Raw genomic sequence first — 27,705 nt, 5'->3', positions numbered from 1 at the left:
TTTGTTATAGTGTACTTAGAAGTCTTCCACAATTCTCTGAATTCAATGTATTTTTTATTTTTATATTGGTTATTTTGCTTGCATATTTTTATCACTATATCTTAATTTTCACAAATTCTTTCTCAACAGTGTAAATCTACTGTTGAGACCCTCAAGTGATTTTTTTAAAATTTTTATTGTATTTTTTCAACTCCAGAATGTCCATTTGCTACTTTTTAATAATTTCTACTTCTGTTTATATTCTCTACTTGAGGCTATGTTATCATCATAGCTCACTTTTCTTTCTTAAATATACTTTCCTTTAGTTTCTTATATGTATTTAAAATAGCAATTTTCAAATATATATTAATCTGACTTCTTTTTATGCTCATAAGCACTTCTTTTAGATTGCCTTTATTCAAGTGTATGGGTCATGCTTTCTTAGTTTTGTTTTTGTGGATTTCATAATTTTTTGGTTGGAAAGTAAACATTGTAGATACTATATTTTAGCAATTTTTGGAACCTGACCTTCATCTGCATATTGTTAGTATTATTTGCTTTTTAATTTATTTAGTAATTGCTTGGATTATTCTAGTAATATTTATTCTCCCCCCACAGCATTCAGCCTCTTATGTTACTCCTAATGGAGACATAGCATTTAGTATGACCAAAATCATCCTGGATGACAATGGCTAAGCTCTCTTTGATTGTCTCTTTCTTGTAACCATACCCAGTTTTTAAATTCCACTAGCTGATGACTGATTGCTGTATTGTTTTCAACAAGGCCATGTGACCAAATTGCTCCACAAACTAATCCGATGTAATTTGGGATCTTTTGGAAAAGTAGTTCTGAGATCAGTGTTTGAGATTTGTTCTGAGTCTAAGCAGGATCTCTTTCCCAGTTTTTAACCTCTTTCCCAAGGAATATCTCTGGCTCATTACTTATGTAAATGAAGGTGTTGACAATAGCATGCTTCTCTCTTGTCAACACTTTCACTATGAGCTGTATACTCTATGGAGTAGGGGTGAGAAATAGCATCAACTTTTCTTGGCTTGCCTTTCTTATGGGCCAGGGCAAGGGCAATCAGTGCCTCCATATTATCAGCAGTAATGTTCTCATAGCAGTATGTCCTCGATTATACAAATGAAAACTAAGTGGAAAATAAAAAGCCCTCAACTCTTGGCCACACTCACAAGGAACCTAACTTTATTAACAGATAACTAAAGACAAGATGAGAAAAGCTGGTGTCTTGCCCTTTCCAGAAAGATAACCTTTTGACTAGGAGTTGGGGGAAAGAAAGTTTTGTGTTTTTTTTTTTTACTGAAAGTAAGAATATTAAAACTGCTAATTATGATTACATATTTGTTTAGTATTTTCTTTATTTCTGTTAAATTTTACTTCATATATTATGAAGCTGTGCTATTAGAGGGAAACCTATTTAGGACAATTAGGTCTTCCTGTTGAATTATCTTTTTATTGTTTTGAATGACCCCATGTATTTCTGGTTATATTTCCTCTCTTAAAGTATACTTCGTTTGATAACAACATGGCCATACTGTTTTTCTTAGAGTTACTGTGTGTACAATATTTTAAATTTTTTTATTTTCAACTTATATGGGTCTTCATGTTTAAAGTTCATCTCTTTTAGAGAATGATGGTTTGCTTTTTAATCCTAATCTATAAAGTGATGCCTTCTAACTGGAGTATTTGGTACAATTACATTTTATATAATTATAATAATTGGATTTAAGTCTGACATCTTGTTCTTTGTTTTTTATTTTACTTTTTTTCTTCTTTTCTTGCTTTCTCTTCTGTTAATCAAATATTTTTAGCATTATATTTCAGTTTGTTTATTAAAATTTTAAGTACACTTCTTTTTAATACTTTTAGTTGATCTAGTGATTGCCATATGCTTTTCTGGCGCATAATGATCTCTAAATTTAATAATGTTCCACTTTTCTACATAAAACTTCAGAAATGTAAGAAATTTAAAACAGTATAATTTTGTTTAATAAGCCTGTTTTGGGGGGTATTGTTGCATATGTACTATTTCTACATATATGATAAACATGACAATACAATTAAAATACTTTTCTCCAAAATCATATTTATATCTTTTAAGAAATCAGGATAAAACAAAAAATAGTTTTTTATATTTACTTCCATATTTACCATTTTAAGTGCTTCTCTTTCCATTAATATATTTGAATTTTCTCCTGGTATCATTTCCATAAGTCTAAAGACCTTTCTTCAACATTTCTTTTAGTGAAAGTCTACTGGAAACAAATTCTCTCAGCTTTAGTTTATCCAAAAATGTCTTAATTTTACCCTTTAGTTTATCAAATGTCTTAATTTGAACGCTATGTTCAATGAACATAAAATTTGAGTTGACAGGTCTTAGTTTGTTTTATTTGTACTTTATCCTCTCTAAAGACAAATTTATTATCTTTAGTCTTCTATGGTATCTGATGTAAAGTCCTCAATCATTGGTATATCAATTCTCTCCATGAAATGTGTCATTATTCTCTTGCCTTTTAAATTTAGTATTTATATTGTTTATTAATAGTTTTATTGTGATATTCTTATAATTTTTTCTTTTGCATCTATTAGGTTTAGTGTTTGTTGGATTGCATAGAACTATAGACTAATGTTTTTTACCAAACTGAGAAAATTTTACCATTATTTCTTCAAACGTTTTCCTGCCTTGTTATTTCTTTTCTTGCTCTGAGACTTTAACTACATATTGGTTAGGGTGCTTTATATTGTCCAGTTGGTCACTGAAGCTTCATTAACATTTTGTTCCTCTAATGAGTAATTTTATAAATATCTTCAGGTTTATATTTCCTTTTTTGCTACCTACAATCATCTGTTAGACTTGTTGAGTTTATTTTTTTTTACAGAGACAGAGAGAGAGTCATAGAGAGGGACAGACAGACAGAAATGGAGAGATGAGAAGCATCAATCATTAGTTTTTCTTTGCTCTTTGCAACACATTAGTTGTTCATTGACTGCCCTCTCACATGTGCCTTGACGACGGGCCTTCAGCAGACTGTGTAACTCTTCGCTCGAGACAGCGACCTTGGGTCCAAGCTGATGATCCTTGCTCAAACCAGATGAGCGCACGCTCAAGCTGGCGACCTTGGGGACTCGAACCTGGGTCCTCCGCATCCCTGTCCGGTGCTCTATCCACTGCACCACCGCCTGGTCAGGAGAGTTTATTTTTCATTAAGATATTTTACCTTGTAGTTCCAAAATACTTTTCCATTCTTTTTTATCATTTACATTTTTTTGCCAAGAGTAGGCATCTCTTCACAAACTAAGACCACCATTTTGCCTTTACGTCTTTTGGCATCTTTATAATAGTTGCTGCAAGTTCCTTATTTGAAAATTCCAACCTTAGCTGATATAAAAATTATTTTTTTGTGTTTAAAATAATAATTTTCTATTTCTTAGGATACCTATTTATTTTATGAAAGGCATTGTAAATGATGTATTGCAAAGAGTCTAAAATGTGTTGTCTTCTTTGAATTTTGGACTGGCATATTCTTAATTTATTGTCTGCTCTTTTTGATCCTGCTGAGGATTGATTTTAGACTTTATTATGATGTATTTGAAAAAGCCATCATACTTACTGCTAAACATAGTCTTTCTTTTGTTTCAGTTGAATACTTGAGATGTTAGTGATGTGCTGATAAGGCTTCTTAATATTGACTGGGCCAGACTTCAACTTCTAGGACTCTGTTACTACTAGTGTCTTAGTTCTTTTCTGTCCTTATAGCTGCTACTTTCCTCCCAGGCATCCCCAAACTACGGCCTGCGGGCCACATGCGGCCTCCTGAGGCCATTTATCTGGCCCCCCGCCACACTTCCAGAAGGGGCACCTCTTTCATTGGTGGTCAGTGAGAGGAGCACTGTATGTGGCAGCCTTCCAATGGTCTGAGGGACAGTGAACTGGCCCCCTGTGTAAAAAGTTTGGGGACCCCTGCTAGGCCTTATAGAGTCTCCTCGTGTATGAGCAACCTAACCTTCAACATTGTACATGGAAGGTATCCTCATAAATACTTCTTGGTCTCTCTTTCTGCATAGTTCCTTCTTCTATTACACCTTGCCCAGAATGTTCCACTTATTTTGGCATCAATGAACTCTGATCTCTACCTACTCAGTTCAGCAACACAGCTAATCCTTGCTTGGGCTTCACAACCTTGTGCAACAGTCAAGAAATGGTCTTTAGGTAGAAAGGGGAAGGGTGACTATAAGACTTATCTCATGTGTTTCTCTTATCTTGAAAAGCACAGTCCTACACAAATTGTTAAATGCCCGAAAAGAATACTCTCATATATTCTGTCCATTTTTATAGTTGTTTTTGGCAGGATAATAAGTCTTTCTTTCTAATTTCATTTTTTAATTACAAGTTGACATTGAATATTATTTTGGATTAGTTTCAGGTGTACAACATAATGGTTAGACAATCATATACTTTGCAAAGTGATCTACCTGATATGTTAAGTACCCACCTGACATCATACATAGTTATTACGACATTATTGTCTATATTCTCTATACTGTACTTTACTTCCCCATGACTATTTGGTAACTACCAATTTGTACTTCTTAATCCCTTCACCTTTTTCACCCAGTCTCCAACCCAATTTCAAACATGGTGAGGTAAAATTAGATATATATGTCATTTTGGACAAAGGAAAAGTGGGAATGTCAGTTATGGGATTTCAAGTAAAATAGATAATTCACTGTATGTGGCAGGATGTAAATTTGTGCTTCAGTGAGACCCAGGGTGTCATCTAATTACCAGACCCCTGCTTGCCAACTACTTATCTACCATACTTAATTCAAATTAGGTTGAGATGACTATGTTAATATTTCTTTCCTGGAGCCAGCCTTTGAATCTGAATTTCTTAGACAGGAAAGAGGTGAGGGTCAAAAGTTCTCAGTTTTGTTTTTCTTAATCATCAGCTTAAAATCAATACTCCAAGAGGCAAAAGTTTTGGTTCCCTTTAGTCATCATCTGTATCCTTTCATTCTTGTATCTTTAAACTCTTCCACTCGACTAATTTTGACCTCTAATGTGTAAGCATCTTATTGTACACTAAATATAATCTTAGTTTTCTCAAACTTCATTAGCTTATGAGTAGTGTAGAGGAGAAAAAAATATTTTTCTTTCTACCCTTCTGAGTTATTGTTTTAGACCCACTGTAATAAAAGACAGACTAACAGTATAAATACAAAGACAATTTTAATAATGTATATGCTTTAGGCATACATGGGAAATACCTAGAAAAACTGAGTAAATCCTCCAGATGGTGCAAGTCACCACCTTAAATACTATCCTCATTTTAAGACAAAGAAGTTGAGTATAGGGCATGGAAGATTACTAGGAAAAGCCTAGTTAATAAGGGTAAGGTTTGTTATGCAGATTTAAGTAGGTGTCTTATCCATCTTGTGGTTTAGAGTAATCCTCCTCTTCCTAGTAGGAAGAAGGAGATATTTACAAATGCAGATTTTCTTTATAAATGCAAATTTCCCTTACAAAATGGTAACTTCTACCGTACTCTATTTTCAGAGTTTTCCTTCTATCTGCCATTTCTCAAAATAATCAAGAACAAAAACAAACAAACAAAAAACACCCTTATGCCAAAGAGGCATATTTTGAGTTAGCATATTTTGTTATCCTTCAGTACTCATTATGGTCATATTTCAGTGTTATTTCAAATTTTACTTCCTCATTCCTTGTTTATATTGTATTTGAATACTGTGACCTCTCTCACTCCTTCACAAATTCTTTTCCAAGTATATCTTACAAAACCTGGGCATTCCTCTCATTAGCTCATGGACTGATTTATCCTGCTTGTTGTTTACAAGCTTTCTCTTTTAGTTCAACTTTCATCAAATTCACTTAAGGTCTTCAGTTACCACTACCTTTTGCAATTATTATCTTTTATTTATACATGCTTGTGTAATTACCATTGTGCCTGGACTATAGTGATCTGTTTGCCTTCATGCATCAAAGCCCAATAAAACACAAACAAGAGCTTGCAGCAAAAAAAGTTAAGGCTTTATTTTCAGGAAGTAATCAACATCCCATAACAGGTGAGCTAATAATGCTCAAGGATCTGGTCTCCTTATGGGTTTCAGAAAATAAGTTATATACAGGAAAAATCTTTGATTATGGTGATTAAGATAGTTAGGGTCGTGGTTAAGGTCATAGTCTCTACTGAATTTTTGGAGCTAAGGTAGGGAATAGTTGATCACTGCATCTGGTCCTAATGTCAGCCATGGCATTGCTTTGTCTAGTTTTGCCTGCTTTCCTGAGCCCGGAGTTGAAACACAACTGAAGCTTAGATATTATCTCTAATTTGACCGAAACTCTGTCTCTGCTGTCAACAGACCTGAGGCTTTGTTCCTAAAATGAATTTGATGTTGATCAGAACTCCATGGTCCTGAGGGCTTAATGATTAAAGGAGTGGACATGCAAGGGAGAAGGAAGTAAGTGAATCAGGGTGCTGGATTAAACCAGTTTCAATCAAAGGAAACAAAGGAGAAAGGTCATATTAAGAAATGCAGTTTCTACGCAGTTACACTACTCTCAAAGGAAAAAACAAAAAATCCTTGAAGTTCTAAAGTGACTCTGAACCTCACTCTGAATTCCTTAAAAGTCTCACTATATTACTGACTTATTTCCCAAAGCATACAAATGCTTTTCCCTAACTCTCAGTAAATACCGTATTACCTGAGAACTGAGCAGCAACGCTGATTGGCTGTTTGTTTTGTCTTCTATGTCCTCTGAAATATTTCCTTCATCTTCTGCTGTTAAATCTCATGTTCAAGGGATTAATTTATTACTCCATGAGGCAAGAGACCACTCATGTCAGCTTAAAATTGTGTGGTCTTTCTAGATGTTCTTGAAAATTTTCTATTGTTATAAAGTACCCAATCCTCAATTCTGCGGGTTCTTGTAGAGACACCAAGTTCAGATGAGTTTTGAAGAGTTTTATTAAAGGAGGAGATTTATTAAATATGCCGGCCACATATGGCTGACACAGGGCAACACACCCAAATTGTGTGTGATCCCCCCAAAAATAGTTCAGGAGCTGTTTATATACCCTTGCTCACACATGGGTGGGGAGAGCATGAGATCATGGCACAAGCTGACAACATTTGTAGGGGATACACAGAAACATTAAGACTTTCAAGGTAACACAATCAAAGATGTTTACAAATATTTCAGGGTTCATCTTCCTTCACTATCCTAGAGGCACTTTACTCTCAAGATTCCAGGAAAGGAGGGGAACTACAATCATTGCAAGGTGGTATGTAAATTCTGCCTCTTATTAAAAGAGAAGAAGTTTCTCCATTAACCTTTATTTTGGATTTAAAACTGAATAACCCATTGTTCTTGCAAGCCAGAAACTTCTACATTCTTTTCCCTCCCCTCCCTAAAAGAGGAACAGGACAGGAAACCCTGATAGGTAAGCCTGACCTTTCCTCCCAGAATATCAATATTAATTTTCAGCTTTTTGGTACCTTACAACACTATATGAAAATAAATACCCCTGAGATAGTTTTGCAGGTTAGTAACAGTTCTCCAAATACCATATTTCCCCATATATAGGATGCTCCCATGTATAAGATGCACCTTAATTTTGGGGCCTGAAATTTGGAAAAGAAATGTTATTACATAAAGTTATTCAGCTTAAGTTTTATTCATCATAAAATTCATACAACTCCTCATCACCATCAAAACTCCCATCCTCATCTGTGTTTGATGAAGAATCAATGTCTTCATATATTGCCTTGTCTTCAGGTCCATCTATGGCATTTGAAATGCCACATGTATGGCTAGGGGCCACCATCGTGGCCATTCACATGCAGTTTCTGATTGAATTTAGGCAGACGATAAAGAAACGATGGAGTCGGAGGATGGTGGGCCATTCTGTTTATTGGTGTCTCATCAAGATAGGCAAGCCACAAGAAAAGCCAAGGGAAAAGCAGCCTGCTTTTCCTGTGGAGGGCAAGGAATCAGGGAGGCCCCTGCAATGCTAATGGCAGAAACAGAGAGAGAGAGAGAGAGAGAGAGAGAGAGAGAGCAAGCCCCTCATCTGCTTCATTTTATAATGTAGAAAATTTAAGCCTTTAGGCCAATATACAAATAAGGAAGTCTCTGATACAAAGCCACTTATCTGAGGCATAAGTCATACAACAGTCAAGGGTGTGTGGAAAAGCTTAGTTTTGAGCAGATTTTAGTTTTAAAAGGGTGGGAAAGGCTTAGTCTTAAAACTAAGCTATAGGCTATAAGGACTTTGCCAGTTTACAGCCTGTCCCCCCCACCCAATGCAAACTATTAGTGAACAAACATATACATCATATTTACAAACTTATTTGACCAACACCACAACCACTGTATAAGACGCTTCCAGTTTTTAGCCCCCAAATTTTTTGGAAAAGGATGTGTCTTATAGATGGGGAAATAAAGTAAATGTTTCATTTTGATATTAACCAATCCATTCCAGGAAATTTATTCTATAATCTCTCCTCCCTTTCATATTATCATTTATTATTCATCTGTTAACAATCTGTATCCTTTCTTCACTACTCTACTGAAATTGTTCTCTTTGTGATCACCAATAACCTCATCATTTTCAAAGACAGAAAAAATGTTTCAAATTCCAGACCCTTCTGTGGCATTTGAAGATATTGAGGATGTTTTCTTTAGAACACTTCCTCCTCTTCCCAGTTATAGTGTTTCGTCACACTGAATTATTTTGTTTGATGCTTATATACTGTTAACACTCATTTTGAAAATGTTGTTGTTGGTAATTTGGGTATCTTGCCAGAAGATGCCAAGAAAATTTTACTTAGACGAGGTTCATACACGCACTGACAATGTCAGCTGTATGACCAACAGTGATTGTAAGACACTATCTGTTGTAAGATGCATCACACTTTCGAAGATGTTAAAATCTGGAAAACTGAGTATCTAAGACTCATTGGCATTTGGTATTATTATCTGATCATTTGAAGAAAACTGATCTGTGTTGCTTGAATTCAAGGTTTTAAGAAATAATGTGGACATCATTATACATTCTCTGAACTTGCTTTATTTGAAGAAAAATAACTTCACTGAGTAATTTTATGGCTTTAATGAGCCTGGAATGAGATAATGCATGTAAAGTATATAATTGATAAAGTTCCAGAGTCAGTAAGCACTCAGTGAATAGTAGTAGTAATGGCAGTGGTCCTCATAGTAGTCATAGTAACACATGATAACCTCAGTAAAAACTTGACTATGTTACTGAATTTAGTGTTTATGAAATGCTGAGACCCTCTATGTTTACGGAAGTTATTTTTTTCTCTGAGTTTAAGTAACCTTAATAAATAATCATTACTTCTCAGAGTTTTTGATGAGATAATGTATGCAAAATATTTCACTGTTTGATTAAAATAGTACCAGATATTTTCAACAAAATATTAATTATAACTTAGTTTTGTTTTTAAAATTTTAAAGATAAATTTATTGAAGTAAATTTCAGAAAGATTAAGTGATTCTAGTTCACAATTTTATTTATATGCTTTTTGTCTGGATTGAGTAAGAGAATATGTTTGGGGTGGTGATATTGGAATATAATATAGAGATGGGGTATATTGTATTATATTAAAGTATATAATAATTTTAAAGTAATTGACCCAGTAAAATATATTATTATTACAATTGTTGTTATTTGTACCTGGTATTTTTTATGGTAGTTTATTTGTACTTTTTCTCCTTAGTCAAATCAGAGATTTTAAAAGTATCAAAGATTGCTCAATTATCATTGATAAATTTACTTAATTTCCCTGAAGTTAACTTCATCAAATAATATATGCTTTTCAGTATTTTTATAAAAATGAATGAGATAATACATGTAAAATATTCTGTTGCTATTATTGATGTTGTTTATATTTACCTGACATACCACCTTAATTTCTACTGGTTGACAAATTAGAGTACTGAGAAAGACTTAACACGTCTGTTGCACTCAACTCTCTAAGGCTTAACTAACTTCATCCATGAACATAGAATAGCAATTCTCAAACTCTTTGGTGTAAGGACCCTTATATACTCTTCAAAATAATTGAAGACCCTAAAAAGTTTTTGTTTATGTGGCTCATATATATTGATAATTGTTGTATTAGAAAGCAAAGCTAATGAATATTTAAAATATTTATGAATTAATCATTTTAAATAATAATAATAATACCTTTTAATGCTAAAATAAATAGCATATTTTTATGAAAACTTTATTTTTCAAAAATATCAGAAGAAAACAAGCATTGTTTTAAAGTTTTGAAAATCTCTTTAATGTTTAGTTTTACGAAAAGACAGTTTGATTCTCATACTTGTATCTGCATTCAACTTGTTGTGATATGTTGTTTGGGTTGAAGTTTATAAAGAAAATGGGGTTTTTAAAACAAATAATTGAAAAGGGGAAACCTAACAAACTCTCTAAAAGTGTCTCAGAGACCCCTGCGTCCTTGAACCACACTTTGAGAACTGCTGACACATTTTTAATGTTTAAAGTATTAAATAAGATAATTAATGCAATATATATTATTATTAATATTACTTTATGCTTGCTATTATTTATAATTTCCAGATATTCTCAAAGAACTTGAGTTTCTTCTTGTTTTGTTGACTGCATTCATGGTTTCTAAAACTAAAAATTAATGATGGTATAGATTTGGTAGGCGTTAAAGTGACTTTACCAAATAACATCTGTATTAACCCAATTGAGATAATGCATTTCACATCTGTTTTTACCCAAATTGACATAATGCATTTTACATCTGTAATGTCAGTAATATGTATGATTCAGTGCCTGGCACATAAGGTAGACTCAATAAAAGCCAGTTTTAGAGTTACTCTATATTCAATGTACATAAAATTATACAGATAGCTGCCACGGATCAAATTGGCCTCACATATCCAAAAACAGCTTGTGCTCATCTGGAATCACTCTACTACTCTCTCTTATTGTCTCATTGACAAAGCCTACTTTTAAGCCCAAGAGTCCCATAGGAAAAAGAATAAATCTTATAGCAGAAGCAAGTTAACATCATTCCAGAGCTGGGCTCTGAGTAATGCAGATTTCCACTGATCTTAAGAGTTGGTGTGTGAGGCCTTCCCCAGAGATTTCCAGTGTCTCTACAAATACCTAGAAGATTATGCAGTATCTCCTGTGGGGAATGAATCTCTACCTCAGCACTTGTTTCCTGAATGTAGGACTATCTACCGTTGTCAGGATTCCTCTAGTTCCCACATTGCTGTGGGGCAATAAGGGGGAGGTTGGAAAGGATGCAGGTTCCCTATACTCCTTCTCTGGCCTTGATACTGGATCCTGAGAAAGTATAATCATTTTGTCAAGAAATAGACTTCTTTCTTAAAATTATATCAAAGTGGTTAGTGTTTCCACTCAACAGACCAAGTGTTTTATTCTGGAAGCAATCACTTTCAAGATTAGCAGTGGCCACCAAGTCTTAAAGACCATTATGATTTGAGTTCTAGTAGGGATTTTATTCAGAAAGGACCTCTGTTTTTTTTTTCTTTTTACAAGTTTTAAAATATTATTAAACATTTTTATGAAGACTTTAAAGATTATAAATGTAGATATAATTATATAATAAGACCTAAGTATTCATCATCCAGACCTAAAATTTATCAGTTTATGGACTTTCTTGCTTCTTCAATACTTCCATCTATTTCTCCTTCCCATATTATTTTGAAATAAACTCCAAACAACATAATATTGCATCCACAAATATTTCAGAACATATATCTTAAAACTATAAGAACTATTTTTTATATAACATTATCAACATCACTCTTAAAAATTAATGAGAATTATTTAATATCATCAAAAGGCAGTCATTGCTCAAAACTTCCTGCTGTGTCATGAATATATTTTAAAGTTTGCTTACATCAAGGTCCCAAGGAAGATGACATTATATTTGCTTGGTAAATCTTTTAAGTCTCTTTTAATCTGTAGATTCTCCCTTTAATTTTTTTTCTCTTATTGTAAATTACTTGTTTTGAAGAAACCTTTCCCTCTTTCTTTATTTCCATATTAGCTTTCTTAAATCCAGAAAACTTTCTGCAGCCTAACCCTTCATTAAAACATTTTAATCAGGATAAGCCAATAATACCAGCTTCTTTCTGGCAGGCTTGCACTATACTCTTTCTAGAGATTCCCTTATATTTATGACTTTTGGATCAAATGTTCTAATGATACAAGATGACAACATTCTTACCTGTCTCTTTACAATTCTTAAGAACTATAACCTGCATTGTTCTATTGTGCTCCAGCTTCCCAAAAGCTTTTTGAAATTCTTCCAAACTTTTCAGTAAACTGAGTGAAAAGTATCTGATACTTGCCACTCTTCCCATCTAAACTTCAAAGGTTTCTTCACTAGGATTCTGCACTGCATCACCTGAGGATACTTTCTGTTTGGGTATCTCTTAGATTTTAGAGCCTTTTTTACGTTCTTGAATAACCTGCCTAGGTTCAGAGTTTTAGGGATGCATCAGTACCCACAAGGAGTCTTGTCACATCTATTACTGCTTCTCACAGAATCATTTGGGGTTTTTTTCTAAAAATTAAAGTAAAATAAATAAAATACAATGACCAGTAATTTTAGAAATTCAGTCTGAGGAAGAAGACTTAAGTTTCCCTTTCCAAACTTCCAAAAATAGAAGTTTCCCTTTCTATTTTCTTTGTGTCTTCCCCAATATTAAATGACAATTGACATCCTGAGTGAACACTCGCAAAAAAATATTGACCATTTTTTCCCTCTTGATCATCCAGTCACTTTATACCTGAAGGAGGATATTAAGACAAAACATCAGAACATTTCTTTGCAGACTTGTCACAGACCCCAGTTCCCTATATGTTCTCTAAAGCCAACAACAATCTTTGAGAGTTTCTTCTCTTTTTTCATAGTTTGTAGTGTAGATGCCCACCAACCCAGGTTTATTATTAATAATTTCTGATAATATCTTACAAATGCATTCTGAATTTTCCCAGGTTTAAACTTGCCATAGACTCAAGAGAAAATAAATTAACAGTAAGATTTGAATTTCACTTGCAAATTATTCTTACTTACTGATGCAAGACTTCTTCAAGATCTACCATGGTGATTTCTGAAAATTTCCATCTTTCTTATTTATGCTTAGGCACAAGATCACATAACCTTCTGTTCTCACCTAATTGATATTTTCTGCCTGTGAGTTTATTGATTAATAGAGGTACTTACCTAGAGAGTACTATGCTGCTCACAAAAATTGGTGGATATTTCAAAATGAATTTGAAGTTATAAAAAAAGAAGCATTTGAATTTTTTATTAAACAAGAACATCAGAAAAGCAAGTCAAAGAAAGTTGTTTGATTATGCAAATGAGATGCAAAACCAACTTTTATTTCATTGGTGAAAGTGCACTACACAAAAGGCTGAAGTACTGGAGTATCTGCACATTCCCTGATCCTCTAATTTTTGTGAGCAGTGTATTTCTCAGTATTCTTTTTTCTTTTTTGTAACATAGAGAGAGACAGACCGTAAGGAAGAGAGATGAGAAGCATCAATTCTTTGTTGCAGCACCTTAGTTATTCATTGATTGCTTTTTCACATGTGCCTTGACGGAGGGGGGGGCACAGCAAAGTGACCACTTGCTCAAGCCAGCAACCTTGGGCTCAAGCTGGTGAGCCTTGCTCAAACCAGATGAACCCCCGCTCAAGCTGGCAACCTCGGGTTTTCAAACCTGGGTTCTTCTCATCCTAGTCTAATGCTCTATCTACTGCACCACTGCCTTGTCAGGCTTCAGTATTCCTAAAACACAAAAATGGTAAAAGTTCATACAGACATGAGAAGATTGCATCTCTTTTAACCCTGCATTTCACTCTGTCTCTTGACCTTGAAACAATGTTGCTTATGCCCAAAGTCACACTAAATCTCTTGCTATCAAGAGTGTCCTTTCTGTTTCTGCTCATGCAACGTTTCTCCATAGTGGTCACATCTAGTCTCTGTAGCCCATTTGGGGGTTATACCCTCTTTCCAACTCCAGAGTTCCCAGGTTCTGTCTCCAAAAGTTTTACACATAAGCTTTCTTTCTGTTGACCCCTTTCCTCAGGAAACGGAGCCAGTGAAAAAGCATGTTCTCAGCTAAAAGCTCATCTCAAAGTCAGCCTAACTAACACTGATATGCCATTATAACTCTTATAAGTAATATACACATTACTTTTATTGCGTTTGGAAGATGGTATGCTAAAAATAGAATGAATTTTGAATGTCATTAAGTACAGATGTAAATGTACTTAATTATTATTAATTATGTATAAATTAATACAAGAAATATTATTGAGTACTTTCTTATGAGCCAGGACAGTTTTAAGAAATGAAAATTTAAAAAAATGAAAATAAAACAAATAGACACAACACAGTCTTGCACAAGCCATATCTATAATAGTTAATCTCAATAATGGTAATTTCATGCCTTCTACAAGAATTTGAGAAGAAAGCATTCCTAACAGGAAAAATAGCTTTCATTCTCTGATATCCTACTGCTACTCTTATGTGACTAACAATTTATGCTGTGAATAGCTTTCAACAAAAAGTAACTATAAAGTTTTCTTCAGCAAAATGCGACTGAATATATTCCATTGCACAAATCTGCTCAATCCCTCAGTGTGCTATAACAATGTTCTACTTATTTTGTTGTTGCTCTTCCTTCAGGTGTATCAGTTCCTATCCCAGTGATTGGACTGAGGGATGAAAACAAAGTGTTCGTCGACAACACAACCTGCGTGCTGAATGACCCAAACTTCGTTCTGATTGGGTCCTTCGTAGCTTTCTTCATACCGCTGACGATCATGGTGATTACCTACTTCCTGACGATTTACGTTCTTCGCAGACAAGCTCTGATGTTACTGCGCGGCCACACTGAGGAACTCCCAGGACTGAGCCTGGATTTCCTGAAGTGCTGCAAGAAGAATACCACCGATGAAGAGAACGCTGCGGAACCTAACGTAGATTCAAACCCACGCTTCCGAAGGAAGAAAAAAGAAAGACGTCCTAGGGGCACCATGCAAGCTATCAATAATGAACGGAAAGCCTCTAAGGTCCTTGGCATCGTTTTCTTTGTGTTTCTGGTCATGTGGTGCCCGTTTTTTATAACTAATATTCTGTCGGTTCTTTGTGAGAAGTCCTGTAATCAAAAGCTCATGGAAAAGCTTCTGAATGTGTTTGTTTGGATTGGCTATGTTTGTTCAGGAATTAATCCTCTGGTGTACACTCTTTTCAACAAAGTTTACCGGAGGGCTTTCTCCAACTATCTGCGCTGCAATTATAAGGCAGAAAAAAAGCCGCCTGTCAGGCAAATCCCACGAGTTGCTGCGACTGCCTTGTCTGGGAGGGAGCTCAATGTTAACATTTACCGGCACACCAATGAACCAGTGAAAAAGAAAGCTAATGACAATGAGCCAGGGATAGAGATGCAAGTTGAGAATTTGGAGCTACCAGTTAATCCCTCCAGTGTGGTTAGTGAAAGGATTAGTAGTGTGTAAGAAAGTACAGCACAGTCTTTTCCTACAGTAAAGCTAGAAATGTAGGAAAATATTCTTCTATAATTCTTCTGTCCATCCTAACTAATGTAAATATTGCTGTGTGGAAAAAAAGTGTTTTTATATATAGCTTTGCAGCCCTGTACTTTACAATCATGCATACAACAGTGAGATTTAGGGTTCTATATTTGCTGTTTATAACAGATGGAGACTAACTTATTTTGATTCTTTGATGCATAAAATGTTGATTGTATTATTTCCCTTCCCTCCTTCCTTTCTCTCTCTCTCTTTTTTACTCTCTCTCTCTCTCTCTTTCATTCCTTTATGAGTAAGGAAATGTTCATCTCAGGTGGGATTTTCAGGAGACCAGAATGATGCATATTACAATAGTTCTATTGCAACCACACCAAAATGAAAACTGTAGTGGAATCTTTGTCCAGGTTTAACAGTAAATATGTACTTTAAATTCTTATTGTGCTGTGCTCACCTACACACATAAACACAGTAAGATAGGTTCTGCTTTCTTAATCTCTGTTATATCATTAGTGAGTCAAATGCAGAACTTAGCTTTGTTATCACATATGGGGCAAAACTGGACATTGTCACAGTGTTGTGTTAGTATTTTGCTGCAATGTCTGTCCCCAAACATAGTGGTATTTTAACATTAGCAGCTGTTTTACCAGGACTACAGAAGTGGAAGGATGATACAAGATATATCCACTAATAGATTTTCATTTCTTAAGAACAATGTTCAAATTCTGAGTATAATGACAAAGAAATTGAAATTAGTGTTTTCATTCTGGTCCTTAGTAAATGCCTAATTCTATAATTAAACTGGGCAATGAGATCCCAGATTTAGTTCCCAATCCATAATTCAACATCAATTGGATTTTGATCTCAGGATCCTGGAAATTCGTGTGCTACACACAAAGTGAAATTAGCATTTTGAGCCTTATTAATTTTTTTTTAATTATGGTACCTCTGTCTATAGAGCCTAATTTTGTAGTCCATTTTTGAGTAAAACTTGCATTGGAAGCATAGATAATTAAAATGATGGAAATTTTACTTGATTAAGGACTACAGAATTAAGCCCTTAGAATGTGAAAAAAGTAATTAAAAAGAAGCTTTTACTGAAATCTAGGAATAACAGAAATACAGAGTTTCCATTTGGATTTTAAACAAAATTTATCTCATTTTCAAACCCTTCCAAACTCTAGAGCAGGAAAAAGTTGCAGCTAATTTGTGAAAGTGGCAAGCTCTTCATTGTACTGCAATTATGTACCAGAAGTTTAAATCTTTGTTAAAATATAGTGTTGTGTTACAATCAGTATTGGCCATTGTTTCATTCGTGGGCCTGCTGCTCTCTAAGAATTTAGTACCACTTTACTAGCTTGTTAACCATGAAAGGTTTTCAAGCATTGCTAATGTCAGACCATTAAATCTATGCTGTGTGCAGAGTGTACAAATGTTTCTAGTAACTGTATTCCCATGTGTGTCCATTTCACACAATTGTGGATCAATTTCTGAAGAATTCATGATGCTATTCTTACGCCTGACAGTTACTTACACACCTTAGAGTGTGCCTTTCATTATCTTGAAACTGGTGAAGGAAGAATCTGAATTTCAACAACCCTGATCTGTGTCCTCAACACACAGCATAGATAAACCCAACAGTCTGCCACAGGGGCAGTGGGAGAGCTACTGTACTTGAGAAAACTCATACAGTCTCTACTTGATTTGCAACACTGCCAAATGTCAGTCAATTGCTTGAGCATGCCCAAATATAATATGAAAGTAAAGCCTACCTGCCTGTTAGCTCTGTCAAACTGCATGTTAAAACAATTAATGAAATTGAATGAGATATCTAATTCTTAGTGAAATCAAAATGTCTGAAGAAACATTGCATGCACTGAGCATGAGTTCTGCACATACAGATGGTGTCCTGCATGTACACCATGTATGTTGCATGAATCCATCGACTTGTATTAATGTAGGGCAGAGTAGGTGATATCAAAAGGACTAAAGAAAATCCTTCAGTAGTCCTTAAAAAGATCGCACATTCAGATCTGAAGTATTGTGAGTATCAGAAAAAATTGGAAACATCTGATTTCTTAACTATCAGGGCAAGTTAATAGCACATGTTTTACAAAGAAATAAAATATAAACCACAATTTTCAAAAGCACTAGCACTACGTTGAATGATAATAGCTTATAGCACATTTTGTTAATAATTCTTATGTCATCAATTAGCAGTACTTAATAGTACCCAAACCAGTAATTATCCTCAAATTGTGTGCTATTCATAAGTTCTGTGCAGTTTGGTATGAAATAAACATACTCATTTGGATATAAATCTTACAGTTCAATGTTAAATCTATAAACTTTTATAAATGTTTTAAAACGTCCATGTGATAAATGTAAACGTGGTGAATTTATTGACAAATCATTTTGATGAATTATTATATATGTATATCTATTTAAGAAATGTGCAAAAGACTGCCTTATAGTATTTCCTGTAAAACTTCTCCTTCATCATATGGTACTTTTTGTGAATGGTGGCAAAGTGTTGTCTTATTCCTGGTTCCTGTATGTTATCCACCTCAAGTTTTTGTGATACTAACTATTAATTTATTAAATTTATTAAATGTTGGATGATATGTCACGTGTCTTTTTCTCCCTGCATCATTTGAAGAAGAAATATACGACTTCATTTCATTTAAAAAAAAAGTTCACAAACACAACCAGAAAATATCACTCTTCCGATTAATTCTGCATGCACTCAATGGCTACAAAACCAGAAGAAAGACAATTATGAGGTGTAAATCACAAAAATAATATTAAAGTAATGTTACCAATTACTCATGAGCAGAATAACTGCACTTCCAAATTATCCCACATTTCTTAAACTGAGCAGGGACTGGGTGTGACTGACATGCTCTCCTTGCTATAACTATCATTACTATTTTATTTCTACCAAACTCTTAGCTCTCTATGTCTATCTTCTTGATGATTTTATCCTGAACAGTTATGGCCACTCTATATTTAACAGATATGTATTAAGCCTCAATATTTGTGGGCCTTGTGTTATCTTTCCTTGTTGCCAAAATGTGCATTACAATTCTTTACTCTTCATTCATGCACTGTGATATAATCACCTTGGTTTTTTCTTTCAACATTTATACCTTTTTTTTTTAATTTTAGTGAGAGAGAGAGAGAGAGAGAGAGGAATGGAGAGTGATGAGAAGCATCAACTCATAGTTGCATCACTTTAGTTGTTCATCGATTTTTTTCATATGTGCCTTGACCAGGGGGCTCCAGATAATCCAGTGATCCCTTGCTCAAGCCAGTGACCTTGACCTTCAAGTCAACAAACTTTGGGCTCAAGCCTGAAACCATGGGATCATATCGATGATCCCACACTCAAGCCAGCGAGCCCACGATTAAGCTGGTGAGTCTGCGCTCAAGCCGAATGAGCAAGCACTCGAGCTGGTGACTTCTGGGTTTTAAACCCAGGTCCTCAGAATCCCAAGTTGACACTCTATACACTGCACCATGACTGGTCAGGTGACATTTATACTTTCTAGATGCTCAGTGAGCCTAAGTGATATTGTCATAACTTCAGTTCTCTGAGAAGAAAGGAGTAATACCTCATTACTTTGCCACTATGACTAGGTTGATTCCTAGGAGTGGATGAAGAGATACAAGTTGAAGTGACACTAGAAACAACAGAGTCACCACTGTTCATGGCCAGGAATATTATTATTGAAAATAGGGTTGGCTTATATTATTGAAAATAGGGTTGGCTCTTCCCCAACAGCAAAGCAATGAAGAGAGGTTGAAATTTCTGAAGGTGTGAAAGAAGAGTGGTTACTACTATTGGAAAAGAAGGTGGGCAGAGGAAGATTGAAGTACCTCATTCCACAGCATTGGAAGTTCTTCATGGCCTGAAGAGAGAAAGAAACTTCCTGTTATCAAGTAATGATAAGTTTCTACACACTGCAGAAACACACAGTTTCTCAGCTCATACTTTGGCCAATGCAATCTACAAGGTTGAATCTCATTTCTGTCTGTAAATTCTCTCTAAATATATGTTAATATATCACCTACAGAGATGAATATATTAGAAATGCATGAGGAAATGGAAGGAAATGAGATTGAGCAAAAGGAGAAGTTGGGCCATGCTGTAGTTACATTAAGGACTTATTCAATTTGTACCTTGAGAGAAGAAAATATACCACTTCAGTTTCTTTTTTTTTTGAAGCTGAAAATAGGAAGGCAGCCAGCCACTTCAGTTTCTTTGAAAATTATATTGGCCTTGGTCAAGTAGCTCAGTTAGAGAATTGACCCAATACACCAAGGTTGTGGTTTGATCCCGGTCAGGCACATAAAAGAATCAACCAATGAATGCATGAATAAGTGGCACAACAAATCAATCTTTTCTTTCTCTCTCCCCCCCTCTCTCTTTCTCTCTCTCTCTCTCTCTCATACACTCTGTCCCTCTCTCAAATCTATAAATAAAAATTTTAATAATGTTAAATTGAATTCTGCAAAATAAATTCATAAAAGCAACACACCCAGAAGTATTACCTTTCCTGATTAATTATGCATGTACTCAAAGACTACAACACCAAGAGAAAGACAATTAAGAGGTGTGAACAACAAAACCAGTGCCACAATTAGCTAACCCCAGTGAAACTCAAATCTAGGATATCCCTTCAAAGTTGTCTCAAGTTGAAGCTGGGAAGCAAGACCACTATACTTCCACTGCCCCAAGAGTAATGTATAACCTTATGTGAGGTCACTCTCTTTCAAAGAGGCAAATCCCAGAAAGGGATTATGGCTGAAAGCAATCAGTCCACAGTCGGCCAAACGCTTCATCCCTGAAGCAGGGTAGCAAAGCATTCATAACAAATAATTTACTGGAGATGACGTCAGAGTAATGGCAGGGTAGGAAGCGATACCGATAAATCTCCCCCAAAACTCAACAAGATCTTCAACCAGAAACAGAAAAACCTATCCTTGGAGCCTCCAGATGTTTCGCAATACACCCGAAGGTATGGTCGAGTGAAAAATTGGCTAAATATATAACCAAACCCCGAAGGAAATAGGGAGTAAGAAATGCTCCGCCTTCCTCACTAACCTAAACAGGCCGGCTTTCTCTGAGAACTGTGAATATAGAAACTGAGGCGGGCAAAGGGGGTGAACAGATCCAGGCCGCAGCACAAACGGCCGAACCAGGCTGTGGCCCAGAGATCCAAGCCGAGGAAAAACTGTTCCTGTGGCAACCCGGGCAATATAAGCTAACACTCGCGCCAAACCCAGTCAAAGAAAGACAAGCGGGGCAGCCATTTTACCTGATCTCCTGGTCGGCACGCACAGATAGTGGACGAGAGATTTCTTCCAAAGCCCTGGGAGTGGGTGCCCGTGTTACCCCACAGAGAGGCAGAGTCAGAGGCCTTTGTGTGGGCTGAAAGTGGAATCTCTGGGCAGCCCCAGCACCCTGGGAAAGCCGTGCAAGGGAGGTAGTGAGAACTAATTCCAATGGTGGAACCTTTCCGTGCTGGTAGGGGATTCACTCAGAGGGAAACGCGGCTGGCCTGATATCCTGGTCTGCACGCGCAGATAGCAAGAGATTCCTCTGAGTGCCTTGGCAGTGCGCGCCCATGTTATCGCACAGGGGAGCAGAGTCAGGGGCCTTTGTGTGGGCCAAAGTGGAATCTCGGGCAGCCCCAGCGCCTTGCAAAAGCCGCGCATGGGGACGGAGCGAGAGCCAATTCCAATGCTGGAACTTTTCCATGCGGTTGGGGGTTTCACTCAGAGCGTGAGACTGCTGGCCGGATATCCTGGTCTGCGTGCACAGATAGTGAGCGAGAGTTTCCTCCAAGCACCCTGGAAGTGGGTGCCCACCTGTGTTACCAGACAGAGTGGCAGAGCCAGAGGTCTTTGAGTGGGCGGAAAGCCCGCCTGATTATGCTAGCAGCTCTGACTGACTGAGCCTTACCCAGAGCCCTGTGCTGAGTGGAAATAGAGTGGGGAGTTGCCAGCTCTTTGAGCCTCTTACTATCCAGGCAGAGGCAGCAGCAACCCCATAGCTGGATTATCAGGCTACTAATTGAGGAAGGAAAGATTAGGAGAAAGGCTCCAGGAACACAGACTCTCTCACTGTCAGAGCCTATAAATGCTAATGAGCCTCGACTGCCAACGAAACTAAAGCACAATACATGACATCGCCATAGAGACTTATCAACTGCAAACCTCTACCTGAGCGTGCCAAAGGGGCAGAACCTGGGGTACAGAGTCACTGACCAGGAAGAGGGAGAGAAAAGAAAAAGCAAGAAGATAACCTCTCAAAATCAAGAATAATCTGCAGACTTTATAACCTATCCCATTTTATTATATTTGTTCATTTGTTTCTCTTATCTTCATTCTTGATATTTTTTTTCCTCTTCCAATTTGGCCGACAAATAATTTACTTATTGAGTAGCAAATATTTACCACCTAGTCTACCAACTATATGAATAACATAAAACAACCTGGTTGGCTGTCACTCTAGCCAAAATCAAGGGAAATGGAGACTAAAGGAAATACATTTTTTATGTGGATTCTCTTCTTATTAAAGGTATTCTCAATCAATGGTTTACTAGGATTCTTAGTGTTCTGATCCATCTGGGTAGTTAAGGCTAAGCTACAATAAGAAAACAATCCCAAAGCTTCAGTGGCTTAACAAAAACAAATGCATATCTTATTGCCAGGAAATTTCTGCTCACTGTAGTAACTCCAGGAAAAAATGGCCCTGGCCAGTTTGCTCAGTGGTAGAGCATCGGCCTGACATGCAGGAGTCCCGGGTTGATTCCCAGCCAGGGCACACAGGAGAAGCGCCCATCTGCTTCTCCACCCCTCCCCCTTTTCTTCCTCTCTGTCTCTCTCTTCCCTTCCCGCAGCCAAGGCTCCATTGGAGCAAAGTTGGCCCGGGCGCTGAGGATGGCTCCATGGTCTCTGCCTCAGGCACTAGAATGGCTCTGGTTGCAACAGAGCAATGCCCCAGATGGGCAGAGCATCGCCCCCTGGTGGGCGTGCCAGGTGGATCCCAGTCAGGCTCATGCAGGAGTCTGACTGCCTCCCCGTTTCCAACTTCAGAAAAATACAAAAAAAAAAAAAGAAAAAGAAAAAAAGAAAAATGGTTATAGAAGCTCCGTCTTTACATGTATTTCTACGAAAGTGAGGGAAGGGAACTTGATGTATTTCTTCCACTATATCTAACCCAACTGTGAATTTTCTATCTAATTCTAAATTTACCTATATCCTTGCAGCAGACCTTTAAAATTATTTTTATCTTCAAATTTATTCTAATACTATCTCTGTATGTTATCATATCCTTATCTTTAACTTTATAAATAATTCTTACAACTCTTGTCTCTAAATTCTAATATATCTCTATGATTCTGCCTTTCTGTAAACTATAATATTACTCAAACCTCTAAACCTACCTTTATCATCTCTAATTCTTCCCCAGCTTTTAACCTTCCTTAAGGCTAACTCTAAACTTACTTCTACTCTAACATCTAAGCTCAAACTCAAGCATTAATTATTTTTGCTCTATTCTGAAAAAAAAATATGTTTTTGTTAATATCCTGAGAAGCTAGATGGGAAGACACAGAAAGAAAAATATGGTTAATCCTTTTTCACTTTTCTGTCTTAAAAGCACACATCTGAAGCAGTTTCAAGTGACCTATTCCCTACACACAAAGTTGATATTATAATTATAATTATCATTTATTAAGCACTGATAATGTCCCAAACATTAAGCATGCTTTGTTTGATGTAGATATGTTGGTGTATTTAAAATCTCTACTTTGCTGCTGTGGAAACTAAGGATCAAAAGGGCAATGGTTCTTCACCTAAGTCACAATGCTAGAAAGAGCAGAGAGAGAACTCTTTAGTTTCTAAGTCTGTGTTGTTCCCAATATGCCATATGATTCCTTCTTATAGTTTCAGTCCAAACTGGCTTTCCCAGAGCAGAAATCATAACCCACCACAAAGCACATTTTTCCCAGTAATACACTTCAAAATGGGGTAGGGAAGTAAATGAGTGGGAGAGAATAATAAGCCTTTTAAAATTCCTTTATACCTACCACTAAAATTAATAAGAATGGTCATATATAATGCACTGTGAATCCCCTTCATGAAAGAGCCTTTCCCTGAGCAGGTTGGAAGGAAGGACAAAGTTTGAACAAATAGCAACTAACATGAAATGGATAGTGACAAAAACCCTTCTTTCAGATGTGCCTTGTTTATGCTTAAGATGAAAGAAGTACTTGAAACACACATGATGATGAAAATTATGTTGATACTCTAATATCAAAGAAATTAAAATAGCTATTTCAACAGAGTCTTACTACATTCAGGCTGCTACAGAAAATACCACACACTGGGTGGCTTATAAACAACAAAAATTTATTTCTTACAATTCTGGAGGTTGGGAAGTCCAAGATCATAACTTCAGCATGGCTGTATTCTGCTGAAGGCATCTCCAGGTTGCAGACTACTTGTCTTGCCATTCCCTTACTTAGCAAGTGAAAGGGAGATCTCTGGTACCTTTTATATAAGGGCACTAGTCCCGTTTCTTTTTCTTATAATTTTCCCATTGACTTGAGAGAAAGAGAGAAGGGGAGGGGGGAAGGGGAAAAGAGAAAGAGAGGAGCATCAACTCATTGTTCCACTTAGTTGTTCCACTTAGTTGTGCATTCACTGGTCGCTTCTCACATGTGCCAACGGGGGATCTAACCCATAACCCCAACACACTGGGACAACATTATCTACTGAACACTACATCCAGGGCCGAACACTAATCTCATATCTGAGGGATCTATCCTCATGCTTAAGCACTTCCCAAAAGCCTATCTCTTAATGCCATCACATAAATAAACATTAGAATTTCAACATATGAATTTGGCATGGGCAAAAACATTCAGCCCATAGAAATTTTAATTTTACTAGCTTACAAAGCTAAAGCCCTCTATTTAAATGTTTAATTCATAAATTAACTATATGCATTTTAGAACAAAACCAAGATGAACTGCTACCAGTTGGAGTACTCTTTCTGTGTAGGAGAAACTAACAGAAACAATCAACACAAAGCACAAAGGGGAGAGGGGGGATCAGGGGAGACATTCAATTTCAAAACCTTCTTGTTTACAGAACTGGCAATAACTTACATGAAACCTGCTCCTGGACACTAATGTAATTTGAGGTCCTCAATGTATGGTTTTAAGAGCTTTGTAGGCATTTAGGATTCAAGGGTATGGGTTCATAGTAAAACCTTTGGAGAATGGAGCTACTACAGTTTAAAACACATTCACCCCGCCATTAAGCACTTGTCTTCTAACGCTTACTTTTTCTCCTTTCTTATCTTTAAATGTTTTTTAGTTTTACAGATATTTTCATTTTTTACAATAATTACCATCAATATTGCAAGAAGCAATACATGATAAGATTTTATTTAGATCGATTTTAACACTTTTATTGAGGTATAACTTACATGTCTGGGTTGAAATTAGGAATGGAGATTAACTACAAACAGACATGAGAGAAGTTTTGGGGGTGATAAAAATATTCTAAAACTAGATTTTGGTGATGCTAGCACAATTTTATTAATATCCCCAAAATTATTGAAGTACATACTTACAATAAGTGTCTGTATTATTTAGAATGGGTGCTCTGTAACCAATGCATTCAAGCAGGTGATGAATCCAAAGATAATACCACATTGAGTTTGGAAACCTTTGGGCAACAGCCTATGTTGCTGCTGGAGCTTCATGAAAGCCTGGGCCTTGATGACATCAGAGTAATGGCGGGGTATGAAGCGATACCGATAAATCTCCCCCAAAACTCAACAAGATCTTCAACCAGAAACAGAAAAACCTATCCTTGGAGCCTCCAGATGTTTCACAATACACCTGAAGGTATGGTTGAGCGAAAAATTGGCTAAATATATAACCAAACCCCGAAGGAAATAGGGAGTAAGAAATGCTCCGCCTTCCTCACTAAACTAAACAGGGTGGCTTTCTCTGAGAACTGTGAATATAGAAACTGAGGCGGGCAAAGGGGGTGAATAGATCCAGGCCGCAGCACAAACGGCAGAACCAGGCTGTGGCCCAGAGATCCAAGCCGAGGAAAAACTGTTCCTGTGGCAACCCGGGCAATACAAGCTAACACTCGCGCCAAACCCAGTCAAAGAAAGAAAAGCGGGGCAGCCATTTTACCTGATCTCCTGGTCGGCACACTCAGATAGTGGGCGAGAGATTTCTTCCAAAGCCCCGGGAGTGGGTGCACATGTTACTCCACAGAGAGGCAGAGTCAGAGGCCTTTGTGTGGGCCGAAAGCGGAATCTCTGGGCAGCCCCAGTGCCCTGGGAAAGCCGTGCAAGGGAGGTAGTGAGAACTAATTGCAACGGTGGAACTTTTCCATTCTGGTGGGGATTCACTCAGAGGGAAACGCGGCTGGCCTGATATCCTGGTCTGCACGCGCAGATAGCGAGAGATTCCTCTGAGTGCCTTGGCAGTGCGCGCCCATGTTATCGCACAGGGGAGCAGAGTCAGGGGCCTTTGTGTGGGCCAAAGTGGAATCTCGGGCCGCCCCAGCGCCTTGCAAAAGCCGCGCACGGGGATGGAGCGAGAGCCAATTCCAACGCTGGAACTTTTCCATGGGGTTGGGGGTTTCACTCAGAGCGTGAGACTGCTGGCTGGATATCCTGGTTTGCGCGTGCAGATAGTGAGCGAGAGTTTCCTCCAAGCACCCCGGGAGTGGGTGCCCACCTGTGTTACCAGACAGAGTGGCAGAGCCAGAGGTCTCTGAGTGGGCAGAAACCCCACCTGATTATGCTAGCAGCTCTGACTGACTGAGCCTTACCCAGAGCCCTGTGCTGAGTGGAAATAGAGTGGGGAGTTGCCAGCTCTTTGAGCCTCTTACTATCCAGGCAGAGGCAGCAGCAACCCCATAGCTGGATTATCAGGCTACTAATTGAGGAAGGAAAGATTAGGAGAAAGGCTCCAGGAACACAGACTCTCTCACTGTCAGAGCCTATAAATGCTAATGAGCCTCGACTGCCAACGAGACTAAAGCACAATACATGACATCGCCATAGAGACTTATCAACTGCAAACCTCTACCTGAGCGTGCCAAAGGAGCAGAACCTGGGGTACAGAGTCACCGACCAGGAAGAGGGAGAGAAAAGTAAAAGCAAGAAGATAACCTCTCAAAATCAAGAATAATCTGCAGACTTTATAACCTATCCCATTTTATTATATTTGTTCATTTGTTTATCTTATCTTCATTCTTGATATATTTTTTCCTCCTCCAATTTGGCCGATTAACTCTCTGCGGTCTTACACTCTCCTCTCCTTGAACTACACTACCCATAAGTGTTACATCTCCCATTATCTTTTCTTTCCTCTTCCTTTCTCTCTATGAGGGTTGCACTCCAAAACCCTTAACTCTCTCTCTCTCTCTCCTATTTTTTCTTTTTTCTTCTTTTAGTGGTTCCCTCTTTTTTTCTATCTCTTTCTTTTATCCCTCTATATTAGTTTCTTCCTTTCTCCTTTACGTCTCCTCTCATTCAAACCTCAATAACAAACAAATTATCTTATCTGGGACTTAAACTTATGTTTGTGGCATTTTTTGGGGGGGGGGGTTACTTCACCTTTTTAACTCACTAGCAGTACTCCCATCCTTGGCTCTCCATTTTATCTAGTTCTTGTTCCACTAAATACAATAGTAATTTTTTAATTTGTCCCCCCATTTTTCTGGTTCCCTCTTATTCCTCTCATCATTAACTCTAAGTCAACCAACACGTAAAGGCAAATCATTTTATTCTTGACCCAAATTTTTCCTTATTTGCTTCTTGTGGGTTCATACCCCCTTCTTTTTTTTTTTTTTTTTTTTTTGCCCCTTTATTACTTTTCCCCAATTCAGGCCCTCCATTACAGGCATTGTTTGTTATAATTCACAGTTCACCACAAGATTTTCTCAAGAAAGAGGGGAGAGGAGAGGAAAAAGAGGGGGGAATAATTTCCTTTTTTTTAATTTTTATTTTATTTTATTTTTCTTTATTTCATTATTAATTTTT

General features: G+C 37.0%; 1 protein-coding gene across 1 annotated transcript in view; it reads left to right on the top strand.

The window, feature by feature from the left end:
* The window catches only part of HTR2C (5-hydroxytryptamine receptor 2C), a 206,535-nt gene extending 190,951 nt beyond the window's left edge, over nucleotides 1-15,584 (top strand). Inside the window, exon 4 of the mRNA XM_066249877.1 lies at nucleotides 14,755-15,584. Within this exon, the coding sequence (XP_066105974.1) occupies nucleotides 14,755-15,584 (830 nt within the window). The remainder of the gene's footprint in view (nucleotides 1-14,754) is intronic.
* The last annotated feature ends 12,121 nt before the right edge of the window (nucleotides 15,585-27,705 follow it).

This window comes from Saccopteryx bilineata, chromosome X (assembly GCF_036850765.1).
Source record: "Saccopteryx bilineata isolate mSacBil1 chromosome X, mSacBil1_pri_phased_curated, whole genome shotgun sequence".
NCBI classification, from domain to species: domain Eukaryota; kingdom Metazoa; phylum Chordata; class Mammalia; order Chiroptera; family Emballonuridae; genus Saccopteryx; species Saccopteryx bilineata.
The sequence above is the reverse complement of the archived record's forward strand: the minus strand, read 5'-3'. Positions and strand labels throughout refer to the sequence as shown.